The sequence below is a fragment of the Equus asinus genome, chromosome 20 (assembly GCF_041296235.1).
Source record: "Equus asinus isolate D_3611 breed Donkey chromosome 20, EquAss-T2T_v2, whole genome shotgun sequence".
Taxonomy (NCBI): domain Eukaryota; kingdom Metazoa; phylum Chordata; class Mammalia; order Perissodactyla; family Equidae; genus Equus; species Equus asinus.
The window spans coordinates 85,220,814-85,237,053 of record NC_091809.1 but is presented as its reverse complement, the minus strand read 5'-3'; the positions used below and the strand labels follow the sequence as shown (position 1 = coordinate 85,237,053).

General features: G+C 56.5%; 1 protein-coding gene across 7 annotated transcripts in view; it reads right to left on the bottom strand.

Moving 5' to 3' along the window:
- The window catches only part of PDE2A (phosphodiesterase 2A), an 89,754-nt gene that overhangs the window by 41,085 nt on the left and 32,429 nt on the right, over positions 1-16,240 (bottom strand). For 4 of the 7 annotated variants that reach the window (XM_044752429.2, XM_070490782.1, XM_044752428.2 and 1 more), the window contains one exon: positions 10,373-10,434. The exons of the other annotated variants lie outside the window; for them this stretch is intronic. In XM_044752429.2, coding sequence (XP_044608364.1) covers positions 10,373-10,434 — 62 coding nt within the window. The remainder of the gene's footprint in view (positions 1-10,372; positions 10,435-16,240) is intronic. 7 annotated transcript variants of the gene reach the window in all.

Genomic DNA, 16,240 nt, shown 5'->3' with positions numbered 1-16,240 from the left:
CCTCCTCCATCACCTCTGCCAGATCTGGGCTCACATCCCCACCCTGCCACATGTCACTTGTGTGGCCCTGGACAAGTCTTTTAACCTTCCTGGGCTTGGTTTCCTCGTCTATAGAATAGCGCCTTCTCCCAGAGCTGCCGAGAAGACTAAACGGGAACCTTTGGAGTCCTGCCTGAGCTGGCTCCCAGCAGAGCGTGAGGCCACCTCTGTGCAAGTTACAAAGAGGTGACCCTGACCTCTGGGTACATGCAGCTCTGAGGGGCAAGGGCTGGAAAGGGAGGGAGGCCTGGGGCTCTGCACTGCCCCACTGAGGGTGGAGCCCCTGTGCAAAGAACCATCTGAGGTTAGAGGCAGTGGCCTTGCAGGTGAGCAAGGAGCAGCAGCTCCCTGTCTCCTGCCCCCACTCCAGGTGCGCAGTCTGGGACCAGAAGGTCTCTGACTCTGGAACTGGGGTGGACATCTTCCGGATGATGCTCTGAGGACACCCACCCCCTCCTAACTTCCCCTGGGGCTCTGTCCCCTTGGCCCACCCTCCAGCCCTCCATCCTCAAAGCCCAAGAGAAGGCCTCACCGAAGCCATGGGGAGGATTGACCAGACCTGGGATGCGGAGACCAGCTAGGCTGCTTGGAGGGTCGGAAACCGCCCACCCAGCTTGACTCATTGTCAGATTGGGAGACTGAGACACGGAGAGGGCCAGGGACCCTCCCAGGGACATGAGGGAACCCAGTTGGTCCAAGTTCCTGTCTCAAGATCTCTGGAGCTGGAGCTGGGGAGACCCAAGCTTTGGACTCTGTTGGCTCCTGAATGGAGCCCAAGGGAGTGGGTGGGGGTCCCAGGAAGCAGGCACTTCCAGACCCATCTCCTCAGTTGTTGGTTTGGACGTCCTACCCATCCCCACCCTCCCCACCCAGGCCAGATCCCCTACTGGTGTGATTAATCGAATTATGAGGTTTTTCTTGAGCAAATTGCATCGGCCTAATTGAATGAGGCTGCAGGAGCCCGGGCTGAAGGCTGACAGTGGGTGAGGACAGCAGGAGCACGGAGAGGACGGTGTGGGAGCAGGTGGGGCACTGATGACGCTGAACAGGGGGAGGTGAAGAGAGGGGCCGCGGGCATTGGGGAACACAACATCACTCATTCAGTACGGCCTCTCTGCACACACCCATCACACTAGGTGCCTGGGCAGAGGGACGGAGGGGTGGTGCTCCTCAAGAGACCACGGAACATTTGCTCAGGGCCAGGGCACGTAATCCTCCCAGTAGCCCCATTTTATACCAGAGGAAACTGAGGCTCAAGAGAGAAAATGACTCGCTGAACGGCAGAACCAGAGAGGGCTGTTTGACAGCACAGCTCTGGCTCTGACCCGGACCCTGCGCCACCCACCAAAGGGCCCCGTCCTGTCTCCAGGAGGCTGTCCTGGGGAGTTCAGAGAATGGAGGAGGCCTCAAGGCAGCTCACGCTTGGGCCCAGACACCACGTCCAGCCCTGTTAGGTGTTCCTTCTTGTCCACTCTGTGATCTGTCCCCTCTGATGGCCAGAGGCTGAGGCTAGGGCTGATCCAAAGTGGATCACACACTCCCCACCACCCACAGCACACCCACCATCCCTCTCCCTCCCATGCAGCACCCCACTCTGTGTCACACTCATCACCCCAGGACAACACACAGGGACACAACCACTGTCACCCTCACATGGCATGTCCCACATACTGAGTGACACACAATCATTTCATGGTGTCCACAGTGTCACACATCACTGAGTGTCACAGGGTCACACACAGCGAAACTATCACTCTCACCCTCACTCAGGGTGTCCCACATCCCCAGTGTGACACACCATGTCCCCAATGTCCACAGTGTCACCCACACACAGTGTCATAAACACAGCCCCAGGCTGGCTCTGTGTGCACTGCCACATTTCAGCATCATCCAGGACTTTCCAGCCTTAAAAAAAAAAATCTTTGGTGAAATGACATCATGTCTGGGATTTGCTTTAAAATACTTCAGCAAAGCAACCCAAGGAATGGGAGAAAATATTTGCAAATCATATATCTGATTAGGAGTTAATATTCAGAATACATAAAGAACTCCTACAACTCAACAACAACAAAAACAAACAACCTGATTTAAAAATAGGCAAAGGACTTGAATAGACATTTCTATAAAGAAGATATACAAATGGCCAATAAGCACATGAAAAGATGCACGACATCACTAAGCATTAGGGAAATGCAAATCAAAGCCACCATGGGAACAGCAGTTCCTCAAAAAATTAAAAATAAAATTACCACATGATCCAGGAATTCCACTTCTGGGTATATACCCCAAAGAATTGAAAGAAGGGTCTTGAAGTAATATTTGTACCCCTATGTTCATGGTAGCACTATTCACAATAGCCAAAAGGTGGAAGCAACCCAAGTGCCCATCAATGGATGAATGGATAAACAAACTGGGGAATATTATTCAGCCCCAAAAAGGAAGGAAATTCTGACACAAGCTACAATGTGGATGAGCCTTGAGGACATTATGCTAAATGAAATAAGCCCTTCACAAAATGTCAAATACTGCATGATTCCACTTATATCAGGTACCTGGAGTAGTCAAACGCACAGAGACAGAAAGTAGAGTGATGGCTGCCAGGGGCTGTGGGGGAGGGGCAAGTGGGGAGTAACTGTGTAATGAGTATAAGTTTCAGTTTTGCAAGATGAAAAAGTTCTGGAAAATGGTTGCACATCAATGTGAACATACTTAACGTTACTATACACTTAAAAATGGTTAAGATGATATTTTATGTTATGTATATTTTACTACAATTAAAAATTTTTAAATAGATACCTCAGGAAAGAAAAATGAAAAAAAAAAGATGTGAGGGAGAGGGCTAGATGAATTAAATGGGCCCAAATCTTGATAGCTGTTGGATTTGGGTAATGGGTATATGGCAAGTTTATGGTATTATCTTCTCTACTATTGTGTGCTTAAAATATTTCCTAGTAAAACAATGTTACTCTCTCTTGACCTCACGCCTCTTTCTAGCAACTCCACTCTTCTCTGCATCCCTTCACAGCCAAATGTCTCCGGACGGCTGACCATGCTGTCTTCACCTCTCCCTCACACCCGCCCAGGCCATCTGGCTTCTGGCCCCACCCCGTCAGACGTGGTCCTTGCCAGGCTGACTAGAGCACATGGACCGGCGCAGCACAATCCCGGTTCCCATCTTACCTGACGGGGCAGTAGTACCCCTCCCCCTTGACCCTCTCCCCTCCCGTGGCTTCTGGCTTCACACTCTGGTGGTCACCACCTCCCTGGCCTCTCCTCCTCTGTCTCTTTGCTGCTCCTCTTCACCTTCCCAGCCTCTAGACAAGGAGCACGCAGGGCTTGGGGCTCAGTCCTCAGTCCCGCCTCTTCTCTCACTATGCTCTCTCCCTAGGTCATCCCAACCAGGTCTGTGGCTTAATAAACCATCCATGCCTGTTGACTCCCAATAGAACCCCAGCCTGGCTCTTGCTGCCCACTGGACATCTTCACCTGGATGTTTGACTCATGTCAGAACAGGTCTCTTCACTTCTGCCTCCTTGCCCTTCCCGTCCCACTAACCCTGACCTTCCCCCAGTCCACCCATCTCAGCAACATCTCCACTGTCCATCGCTTGGTTCTTCAAGCCAGAAACCTGGGCGCCATCCTGTCCCTCCTCTCATTCATCAGCAAGTTCTATCATTTCTGCCTCCCAAATATCTCCAAAGCTTGTCCATTTTTCTCCAACACTTCTACCACCCCTGAGCCCAGCACCGCCGTCTCCCGGCTGGGCGGCTGCAGTAGCCTCCAACTTGTCTGCCTGCCTCCCCCCGGTCCCTCCAACTCAGCCCCCACATACATTCTGCAGCCAGAGCAAATTTTCCAGAAATAAAGCCAGAGTTGGTCTATAGATTGAAGGCAAAAGTAATACAGAATATTCAATACTCAAAATAATAGTTTTATTAGATAGCATTTCCAGTCCCAGAACCCCGCGCCTGCAGAGTGCTGTGCATTATCACCGAGGCGTTAATTCTGAAGTTCCCTTACCCTTGAAACAATGTGATACTAAACGTGAATGAATGGAATAAAAATTTTTATGAGTCAAAAAACTCTCCCCCATAAATTAGACCACGTCACTCCCCTGTCTGAACCCATCAGGGTCTTCCCATGACAGCGTCATACTCAGTGTCACATGTTCACATTTCACATTGTCACACAGCACCACACATTCAATGTCAGGCTCAGGGTCACCCAGCAACACAAACTGGTTTTCACGCACTTGATGTCACTCCATGTCACACCCTTGGGTGCACACTCAGCCTCACTATATCCTAGGCTTGGGGCATCACACGCTCAGTTTCACAATTCAGTTTCAGACACGTGAGCCACAAACTCAGGACCAGAGTGTCTGTCATTCAACCGTGTTTATATATTTGATCCTCATACTGTCACACCCTTAGTGTCACACGTGGTATTACTCAGCATCACACAGTCGATGTCAAACAGTGTCACAGTGTCACATTATCACACTCAGTGGCACATCCACTGTCTCACACAGTCTTCGACAAGTGGTGTCACACACTTAGTATCACTCAGTGTCACACACTTAGCCTCACACTCTGTGACTAACCTATTCTCCACATAGTATCCCATGATTGAGGTCACATACTCGATATCACACAATGTCACAAGCTCAGTGTCACACACTCAGTAGAACACCCACTGCCCCGTAATCGGTGTCTCAGTGTCACCCTTGGCATCACCCTGGGTCCCACAAGCTCCCCCCACCCCCACCCCGCTGGGCACAGGAGCTGCTGCCCCATGTCAAGGCTGTTTCCTGTTGTTGTGCTTGGAGTCCTCAGCCACTGCTTGTTCCTTCAAGGATTTCCTGTTGTCAGGGCCCCAGTCAGGCCTGGCCCAGCCTGGGATACACAGCCCAAAGCCCTAGAGCCGGCCAGTGGGATCCCCGGCCCGCTGCCCCCCTCATTCTGGCTGGGCCCATGGGATTTTCCCCCATTCAGTCAACCTGGACCCCATGTGCCTGGGCTTGTGCTGGCTCCACTGAAGGGAGGTGCCCTCCAGGCCCTGCTCCCCTCCTAGGGTGCCCAGGCCGGGGCTCCCCAGGAGGGGGGCTCCTGGGCAGTCAGGAAGAAGTTGTCTACACTGTCTGAAAAGCTTGGGACGAGACCTTAGCTGGTCTATGCGGCTCAGTCCCAAGCTGCTGGGAGCAAGAGAAGGACAGATGGTGGAAGGTGGAAGACAAAGGGTTTGGGGGTCACAGAGTTAGGGAAGTCTTCCCAGAGGAAGCCAGCGGAGAGCTGGGAGATGTGAGGAAGAGGAAGAAAAGGCATCCCAGACAGGGGCACCAGACAGTGGCAAAGGCTAGGAGGCAGGAAGCGGGAGGAGACAGGGCTGAGAGGGATGAAGACAGGAACGGGAGAAACGGGAGGTTATGTTGTGGGATTTGGAGAAAAATAGTTGGTTTCCTTCCTATCAGCTCCCTCCTCTCCCCAGACCAGCGTTCAGGTTCTGCCTCCAGCAGGAGCCTCAGGGCACGCCCTTCCTGGCCCTGCCTTGGGGGGCCCCACAGAATGCCCCCCGGTGGCTGCCAAACCCCCTCACCTCCTGCCCTAGACCAGCCCGCAGGAAGGACACGTGGAGGCCAGCGCACGCTCCCCACACGGCCTGGCCTGAGATAAATATTTCCCGGGAAACGGAACTTGTTCTTTCTGTGTTTACAGCCAAGGGCCAGGCAGGGTGGTGGGGGAGGTGCCAGCCGGAGGAAGCTTGTCCTTGGGCCCAGAGTTTCCAGCCCAGCACTGCCTCAGACCTGCTGTGTGCCTCTGAGCCAGTCCCTGCCTCTCTCTGAGCCTCCATTCCAAGCCCTCAAGGGGGCTGGCCCTCCCTGGCCCTTAGCCTGCCCAGAAGCCTGGCCCTGCCTCAGCTTGTGTCTTCTCTGGGTGTGAGTCCCTGCTGCTTGATGCCTCCCCCTTCAGACTAGGCTTCTCTGATGGCGGGACCTCTGTCTGCCCACCTCCACCTTGTCCTCTGTCAGTCAGGGGTGTGGACAGATGGACAGACAGAGAGACAGGCTGGGGTGGCAGCTGAGACTGCCTCCCTGGCCCCAGGTCCCTGCATACCCCGGGCCTGTACAGCCTGACAGGTGGGCATGGGCAGATGGCAGGGCCTCAGGGCCCCCATGGATGCCAGATGCTATGGCCAACTTGTTGGCAGCAGCTCCCCCGGGGCCATGGGGCATCATCGAGGCCGCTTGCTCCTGATGTGCAGAATCCAGGAGGAGGCTGGCACATCTGTCAGTTAGGAGCACTCACTCAAGAATTTTTAAAAAAGCCTGAAAAGCGCTGCTTGGAGCCGCCCTTCCAGCCTCAGCCCAACGCTCCCTACCCAGAAGCCTGGATTCCACTGACACGTCGGGCCTCCTCCCATGGAGACCTGGCCCATCCTGCCCACATACAAGCTGCTCCTGTCCCCTGCAAAGCTTTCTAAGCCCCCATGACGATCTTCCCTTACAGCACCACCCCGGCTCCTGCCCTGCCCATCGCTACCCCACCACACTGGGCCACTGATGCACCACTGGCGGCCTCAGCCTCCCCTCAGACTCTGGGACCAAGCATTCCTCAGCCCAGGACCCAGGGGCAGAGAGGTTGTGAATCTGGGTCCCCAGCACCGGGCCAGCCTCCTGCAGCCCCCTCTGGGGCTGGGTCCTTGTTTCAGGCTCCTCTATCTGCTTGTTCCCAGTCCTGTGCTGGTCCTTGTTGTCCTCTCAGAAGCTGACCACACGGACCTCTCTGACTATCCAGCTGATCTCCGGCCTCATCAGTCAGTGACCTTGGCCCTCCCCATCCTTCAAAGTTCCAAGGCCATCTCCTCCAGGAAGTCTCCAAGACTGCCCCTAATCCAGCAACTTCTCTCTTCTTGGAACTACTCCCGCTCTGTAACAGACATTCTCATTTGATCAAGAAGCATTTATGGAGGATCTACTATATACCAGGTCTATGCCAAGCCCCACGTGGGCCCAGGAGAGACAAAGGAGGCTCAGCCTTGGTTCTTACCCCCAAGGTGTTTACAACAAAAGCACATATAACCACATGAGGTGAGAAGTTACCCAACTGTAAGTTCAGGGTAGCCTGGGGGCTGAGAGTGCCCAGGAAGGAGGGCAGACTGACTTGACTCGAGGTTGAGGGAGCAATCTGAGAGGACTTCCAGAGGAGGTGACATCTACTCCAGGACTTGAAAAGGGAGTAGGTGGAGAAAAAAGAGAAAGGTACTTCAGAGAGGTCAGTGTGAGCAAAGGCAGGGAGGCTGGGAAGAGCTTGCATCTGGGGGCAAAAGGTAGACATGAGGGGTCCAGCAGGCAGGGCCAGCAACGCTGTGGTCTTTACTTATGCTGTGGGCAGTGATAGACGAGCCAGAGCTGGGCAGCACATTAGGGTGCTTAGTATAGGTACCCTTGCCCTTGTCCACGTCTGCCTCTTCCCCTGCCCCTGCCCTAGCGAGGGCTCCCAAGCCCCCATCCAGGCCCTGAGAGCCAGCACAGAGAAGGCACGGACCCAGTGTGCTCAGTTCACTACTTGAACTGCCTCAGCCCCGACATCCAGGGAGAGTGACGGCCCTGACCCTGAAGGCAGACTCTGGGCTGAGCCTGAAGAGCCCCTCCTCAGGCCAGCGCTGGCACAAGGGCCAGGGAGCCATCCCAAGAGGGTGTGCTGAACAGACAACCGCTAGGTGGGGATGGTGCCGGCAGCCCTGCTCCGCCGGCTGCCACGCTGCCAGTGCCAGGAGAGCATGCCGTGCCCAGAGAGCCTCCAGGAACCCCAGCCCAGCCCCTCAGTGCACCCTGTCCCACAGGGGCACAGCCTCGGCCCAACTCCAAGGATCTCACCTTGGAGGGAAGCAGGGAAGGTGCCACCTCCCTCCAAGGACCCGCGCTGGGCCAGGCCTGGGCCAGGCACCTCACATACTGTCTTTGTAAACTTCTCCCAACAGCTCTGCTGCGCTTACGTCCAATCATGATGGAGCTTCTTATCCCCTTTTGACAGGTGAGGAAACTGATGCTCAGGCTGGCTAGGGGACTGGCCCAAGGTCACACCTAGGAAGTGGTGAAGCGGGGATTTGAACTCATGCCAATCCAACCCCACAGTCTGTCCACTGGATGAGGCCATCGTGTCTCCCTCGCCTGCACCCTGACAGGAGGGCTCCTCAGCAGTCTCTCCAGCCCTTCCTCTCTCTCCCTACGGCTGTCTCCATAGTCTGAGCAACACCCTAAAGTCCCTACTCTCTCCAGCCCTGTCCTTTCTGTGTTGGGGAGTCCCCCAGGGTGGCAACCCGTCTCTCCCCAACAGGGCTGAGCGTAGGCCTGGGCACTCGGGAGGGGGTGCTCCTGAACCCAGAAATAGAGCAGCCTCTGCCAAGAGGCCAGGCAGACACCTGCCATCTTCGGGTGAGTGTGGGGTTGGGGACAGGACAGAGCTGAGAGCTGAGGGGCTCACAGCCTAAGATCCTCAGTCTGAGGGAGGAGGCAGCAGGACCCAAGCAGGAAAGGCCGAGGGAGAACAGAGGGATGGGAGCAAATGGGGGTCATCCAGCAAGGCGGCCGGTGGGAGGGCAAGGCTTGGGGGCTGGGAAGGAGGGGCAGAACTTGAACTTGCAGGAGCAGGGCCAAGGGCCTAGGCAGAAGAGGCTGTGCACAGAGGCACAGACAAGGAGCCTGGGCCTGGCTCCTTCCCTTGGGGCCCAGCTCCCATTGCCCAGGAGGGTCCCAGCTTCTCCAAAGGCCTCTCCCTCCCAGCTTCCTGGGAGGATGAAAAATCCAGTCTTTCCTGGCAGGTGGCAGTGGCTGCTGAGATGCTGTTGGCTCCCAGGAACACCATCTGTCCCAGCTTTGGGGGGAGCCCCCACCCCACGGGAAATGCCATGGCCATAAATAAATTAATAATGACTTTCCAGGCCCCCCTCCTCTCCCTTCCCCAGCTCCCAGCAGTAGGGACCTTCTCAGGGCTTGGCCCTACGTCCCAGCAGTGAGCCCACGCTGAGCCCCCTGGGCACCACGCCCTGTGTGGGCGTCCTCTTTCCCATCTTACCAGAGGGCAGGGAGAGACGGAGAGTCAGGCACGAGACACATCTGGGCTCCACTCTCAGTTCTGCCCCTGATTCACTTCCTGTGTGATCCCGCTGCACCTCAACTTCCCCAATTGTGAAAGGAGAATAAGAAGAGCCATGCCTCATACAGAGGTTGTGAGGACTAAACAGGGGAGTTCCTAGCACAGAGGAGGGGCTAACACAGCAGCAGCCTCCGCTTCCTCTCAGCCAGGCCTGGGCACGAGAGTGGGTTCATGCCACGTGGTCCAATTTTACACACACCCCTCCTCTGTGCCAATCTTTTCCGTCCCCAGCCCAGCCCATCTGCCCCTCAAGGCCCCTCTGAGCACTGAAGATTCCTACGAGGCACCCCAAAGGCACAGTCAGGGACTGGGGATGTCACCCCGCACCCACTGAGGCCTCACTGGGCACCCTCTGGAGGGCGGTGGGAGACTCAGGAATGAAAAGCGCACAGTGCCCTGGTCAAGGAGCTCAGAGTTCAGAGAGGAAGACATACAGAGTCACATAATGGAGAAAACAGGGCGCTCACGGCACAGACAGCAGAACGCCCAGCGTCTGATTGCCAGGGTAGGAGAGCTCAGAGGAGGGAGCGCGAGGGGCAGGGAGGGCTTCCCAGAGGAGGGGAGGCTAGAGCTGAGCCCAGAAGGATTTGGGAAGCTGAGGGGGGAAGAGGCCAGCAGGAGCGGTTCTGGGGAGGCAGAACGGATGAAGGGGGGACGGTGGCCTGGCTGGGGTTATAGAGGGAGCAGGAGGATGGGGAGCATGGAGAATTTTTGAGCAAGTGACAAGTTCAGGTTTGCATGTTAGAAAGATCCTTCTGGCAGCCACACGTGGGATGGGGGCAGCTGAAAGCAGACAGCCAGTGAGCCGTCCAGGGAAAAGATGACCAGTCCCCAGGACAGGCAGCGGGAATGGAGAGGAGGTGAGAAATTCATGAAATACTTAGGGCAGAGAACCAACAGGGAATTGTTGGATGAGGGTGAGGAGGACGAAGGAGGAGTCTCAAACGACTCCCAGGTAGTTTGGGAGGAGGGTGAATCCTCAGTGGGAGGGACCCCAGGCAGGAATAGGGTGGGGGAGGCAGTCTCCGTGTGAGGGGACCCTAGGCTGGAGGGGATGGGGCTAGGATTCGGCTCCAGCCTCCCAGTCCTCCCAGGGGTGGGGGCAATGCTCAGGCTGACCCCCGGCCTGTGCCCCCACGCCCCCAAGCCCACCCACTCCTCCCTCCGCTGACTCTCACCTCCAGTTGGGCGTCTCTACTCCCTGGGGGCACTGGCTCCTGTGCAAGGAGGTCCCGGCCAGCTGTAGAGACAAGAAGGCCAGGAGCTGAGGCCAGGCAGGCCTTCTCCCCTGCACCCAGCCTGCCCGCCACCCCAGCCCCAGCAGGCCCCGGCCTCCTGTCTCCCATAGGCAGCCTCTGTCAGAGAGCCTTGTCTGATCGCACCCTGCTCTCTCCCCACTCTCCCTTCTTGCTCCCTGCCCTCCGTGGGCACTTCTGGTTCTGGTGTATTCTCTGCCCCTTGCTTGACTCTGAGAACTGAACCGAGCTCTTTCTTTCAGCCTGGGGCTCCTCAGGAGTGGGAACGACCACATTCTTACCCCTTTGAGACCCCCTCCACTTCTGCTTCTCTCCAGGGAGATTCACTACTCCTCTCAAAACCTCAGTTTCCCCACCTAAAAAGTGGGATGAGTAATGTCCCACTCACTCAGTCCCTGGGGGGGCCTTGCAGCAGAGGTTGCTGTGAATCCTAAACAAATGTGATCCTATGTGTGAGCCCCCAGCCTCAGCCTGGTGCCCAGTCATCTGGGCTCCAACTGGACCCTCCAGCCTGCGTCCCCTCAGCACCACTTCCAGGGCTCCTCAAATGCTGGCAGACGTATGGGGGACCCGCTCACTGGTTCTCCGGGAGCCGGCCACCCAGGTAGTGTACAGAACCCCAGCCTCTCTGAGAGGCACTGCCCGCAGCCGGCGGCCCCTCCCCACCCCCACGTGACAGGCAGACCCAGGCATGGGATGGGCACAGGCGCGGGATATTCTGAGCCTGGCTTCATTCCCGTCAGCTGCTGGCCGCCATGCCAGCCTGGCGCGGGCGCAGGGGCTGATTTGATTTGGCAGCTTCGGAAGCATGTGGTGGGGAGGGGGAGGGGAGGGGGATGAGACACCCATCCCTGCTAGGAAATAAACAGCCTCCAGCGCTCAGCAAGCTGGGGGGGTGGGTCTGTGTTCCCTGCCTGGTGCCCCCCTCTTCTCATCCAGGCTCTGGACGCCTTCCCACGACTGCTGGAATCTGTGACTCTCCTTGGGTCACCATAGGGGTGACAGTAGCTGCACCTGGTGTGTGGATGCTTGTGGCGTGGCTGTGGGTGGCTGTCTGGTTGTCCCACATGTCCCTATGTCCTGTGGGGTCTCCCTGCCCGGCTGTGCATGTAGCTGGGCCTGAGTGTCGCAGGATCTCTGGGTCTGTGTGCAGGGCGATAGTCTAGAGGTGGCCATCTCCCACGGTGACAGTGACCACATGGCTGGGCTTCTACAGGGGACTGACTGCAGCCCAGGGCGTGACAAGGTCACCCGTGTGCCTGAGTCCACTGTAGGGCCTGGTGTGCACTGGCTCCGGCCTGTTCCTTCCCTCTGTGCGATGACCCTGCTAACCCAGCGTGTCCGGCAGAGGAAATGACGAGGGCGGAGATAAGCACCTGACCCCAGGGCCCAACCCTTTTGTCCACAACCCTCAACGGTGGTCCACCCACGGCTGCCCCGGGACGGTCCCTCCCCCTCCTGAGAGGAGGCAGTGCCAGCTTCACTTGATTCTCCAACTGCCCCTCAGGCCTCTCCTCCTCTCCTGGAGAGCTCCTGCCCTCTGCCCTGGGAGGCGGACAGGATGAGGGGAGTCTCGGCTAGGCCCTCATAGTGCCTCCATAATTCCACCCCAGCCTCAGCGTTTACCAGCCTCCTGCCTCCCCCACAGTCAGAGCAGCCCAGCTCACCCTCCCAGCGGCCCGGGAATCTACGCCACCCCAGTAATATGCTGCTGGCGTCCTGGGGGCCTCCAGTTGCAGAACTGCTGCTGGAGCATCAGGGGCTCTGGTTCTCTAACCTCTGCCCTGACAGGTCAAGGACGTGAGGTCAGACTGGGACCTAGTCCTAAAGGGTCCACAGGCCAGAGTTATGCCCCAGACACCAGGCAGGAGGTCAGGGTAGGGTGGAGCCAGCTTTGGGGAAGACACAATGTCTCATCTGTCACCGCCTCCCCATTGTCCCACTGTCCTCTGGGGACCACAGGGCTCTCCCCACCCAGCCACAGGAAGCTGAGCCCCTCCTAGAGACAGAAGGAGGGGACAATGAAAGAAGGGCAAGGACTAGGGGGAGACTCAACCATGCCTTTGGGGACACAGAGGAGGAACCTAGGCTCAGAGAACTCAGTTATCACAAAGGGGCTAGTGGGATGGAGACAGTCTGTAGAGAGGTCCGGGGGAGCTTCCTGGAGGAGGTGTGTGGTGCCTCACAAAAGAGAACACTATGTTTGAGGACAGTCTTCTAACTATGCAATACAGATTTTCACCTGGGACTTGTATGTAATCATGCGTGTACTTGCATGTGCCTGTGTGTCCCTATGTGCACGGGTGTGCACCTCAGTCACAGAGTCCTGAGCTCTGGTCTGCATCCCAAAGGCAGAGTTTGCCCAAGATAGGGGTCAGCCAGGCAGCAGACACAGTGACAGAGAAGGGCATAGTCTGGGCAAAGAAGAGGAAGGACAGACAGCTCAGGGCTGAGGCGAGAAGCCTGTCAAGCCGGTCATAACACAGTCAGTCCTCAAACCCTAGATGCCTGACGCCAAGGGCAGTCTTCTCCTGTGACCCGGGGTCTGCCACAACCTGCTATGCAACTTCAGACAAGACGTTCCCCTCTCTGAGCTTCTTTCTTCATCTGAAGAATAAAAGGGTTGGACCTGATGATCTCCTAGGGCCCTTCCAAGTCTAACAATCTTCTGAGAGAGACTGACACACAGAGACAGCCAGAGACGGAGACTTACAGGGGTGGGGAGAGAGCCCGAGTGGAGGCGGAGATAAGAGTGAGGGATGGGACAGCGGGAAGAAGAGCGGCAGAGTGCAGAGAGAGGAGAACCCCAGGGAGGCCCACTGTGGGCTGGGCAGCTGGGGAGGGGCTCCCTGCTGGGGACCCGGTCCTCAGGGCCAACACAGGATGTGGTAGACAATGGAGCCTTGTGGATGTCAGGGAGCTGCTGTCGCCAGCCCACCTGCCTTCTGGGCTGTGGGAGGAGAAAGATGGAGGGGTGACAGACAAGGGCTCAGCCCCCCTAACCTGAGTTCTGCCTGCACTCCTGTTCCCTAGGTGTTCCAGGGGAAAGGGGCGAGCTGCAGGCAATGGGGAGCCCCCAGGACTGGGAATCAGGAAGCTGGATTTTAGGCCCTGCTGTGCCGTGTGACCTGGGCCAGCTCCCAGCCTCCATCACCTGATCTGTGAGCCCACCGGGCTGGGACTTGTGCAGTGGTACTGAGCTTCTGAGGGAGCCAGCAGGGCCGGCTCTCTAGAGGGCCGAGATCCTTCTCTCTGGCCTGGATGCTGTCTCCCCAACTGTGGTGTGGGTGCTGATGCACGTGCACAACTCAAGAGGCAGCAAGTTGCTGCACAAATGGGCTGGCCTTGTGCCAGCTGGGCCGTGGGCCCATGCTGCACGGGAGCACCCATCGGTCATCAGCTCCCAGGCTCCCTGCGCTGGGACCCCCCCCCCTTCCTTAGGCCCTTCTCACAGCCACCCCCAGGGCACAAGCAGGGTGCTCCCTCCTCAGCCTGCACTCAAGGAGCTGAAGGGTCACCGTCCGATGCCCACACTGTCCTTCTGGCTGCCCTGGCCTCTGCCCTAGTCGGAGGCCCTTTGTACTTGGGGCCCTCACACGCAGGGGTTCATGCACTTCCGTGTCCGTGTCCAGGAAGCGTTCATGTCCTGTTTTCCCCCTCAGGCCCGAGCTGCCCGGGAAGTGGGGGGTGAGCAGGCCTCTCCTTCCTTCACTGTCAACATTCCTGCACAGAGACTCGAGGGGCTGGGAGGAAAGGGCACTCCTCTCTCTGCCATAGTCTGAAATGGTTGAGGAACGGAGGCAGGGGGATGAAGGAAACGACCCCTTAGCCCGCAAGCTTAGGGAGTGGCAGATCTCACACGTGAACACACCCATTCTGCTGTGGCCTGAGAAACAGCCCATTGACCCAGGTTGAGAGGGGCTCGCTCCCCACTAATGCCAGCCCAGCCCCTCCTGCCCTCCCTCACTGGGGGTGGGGGCCACCCACGATCCGAGCTGTCTCCATTGCTTCTTGTTATGTTTTTAATAACTGAACATCAACATTAACAAGGCAGGTGGTTGCAGCTCTTCCCAGCAGCCCCATTTAGAATCATTGAATCATCAAATCATCAAATCCTAGAATCCTGGATTCACAGAATGTCCGCATCTTCAGCTCCTGGCATCTCAGCATCTTAAAGTCACAGAATGTCGGAATCACACCACCATGCACCCACACAGCCCCGGCCGGGAGCTGAGAGCCGTGTCAGGCTCGAACCCCACAAACTGACTCTGATTCTCAGTTACACATCCCTAGAGCTCGAGCTCACACACCCCTGGAGATATTGACCCCCCCCCCACTTCCTCCTTCCAGGTGAGAAAGGCAGCCCAGAAAACGGCCATGTGCAAGATTACCAGTGGGAGCCAAGCAATGCCCAACCCCGTGATTGCAAAATGGGACCTCAACATTCTGGTGTCCAAGAAATGGGGAAACTTTTACATTCTGAAATATGTTCATGCCTTAGTATCTGAAGGATTGGCTCCAAGACCCCCGCAGATACCAAAACCCCCGGATGCTCAAGTCCTTTATATTAAATAGTGCAGTATTTGCCTATAACCTACCCACACCCTCCCATATACTTTAAATCATCTCTAGATTACTTATAATACCAAATACAATGGAAATGCTATGCAAATCGTTATACTGTATTGTTTAGGGAATAATAACAAGAAAAAAGTCTATACATGTTCAGTACAGACACAACCATTGTCTGCCTTTTGAACCTCAGTTGGTTGAATCCAAGGGTGTGGAGCCCCCAGATAGAAAGGGCCAAAGGGCCGATTGCACTGGCATTTATGTCGGGGTGCCACTGCTCTTTCAGCCCTGCTCACTTGCCTTCACCCTCCCTCCCGGCCCTCCCACACTCTTCCTGCTCCCCCCTCCACCGCCACTGGGCCCTTTAGCCAGCACCTCATCCCTCAGCCCCTCTTCCCTCAGCTCCTGCAACTCCCTCGCCCTTCCCCCTCCGCTAGGTCTGCACCTCAGAGTAGGGGACAGGAAAAGCAAAATGCCTGCCACCTGAAGCTACTGGCCAGAGGACAGACTCCCCAGAGGAAGTGCCCTGCACACAAGACTGGAAAGTCCTGGAGCCCCTGGGGGTCCAGCCACACCAGAGGCGGCAGCTTCAAGGGAGCCAAATCCCAAGTGGAGGGACACAGTTAAGGCTTAGAATTGATATTAGAACCACCACTGTATGTTTAGCATTTTCATACATTTACATTTTAACTCACTTTGGAATGTACTCATACATTTTTGGATGTGAATTTTATTAAACATTACTTTTCACAGATTGTTTTAATTTTTTAATTCTGAACACTCTGCCCAGGGCAGACCCTGAGTGCCCACGCTATGAGAAGGATGCAGTGGCTGTAAGCGGCGTTCAGGTCTCCTGGTCTCCATTTAGCCTCAAAGCTCCTGACCTAGAAGGTCTTCCTGAGACCCTGTGGTCCTTAGAGGGCCGTGACACAGGCCCAGGCATCTGCCCTCAAACCCTGCCTTCCTTCACTGCCCACCATCCAGGGTGAGGGGGCATTCTCGCTCTCCCTTCACCTCTACAGCTGACCGGCTCCCTCCTCTACCCCTTGCCCCTCTGTCCCCACCCCTCCATCCTTGGCATTTCCCCCTCCCAGTCTCATCACCCCTTGTCTGGACCACCCTGTGCCAGTCTCTGTACAGCCACCCAGCCTCCAGCCTCACCCCTTCTATGCACTCTCCATCCCGTGGCCCAGGGGTTTCCCTAACAGTCCCTGCACT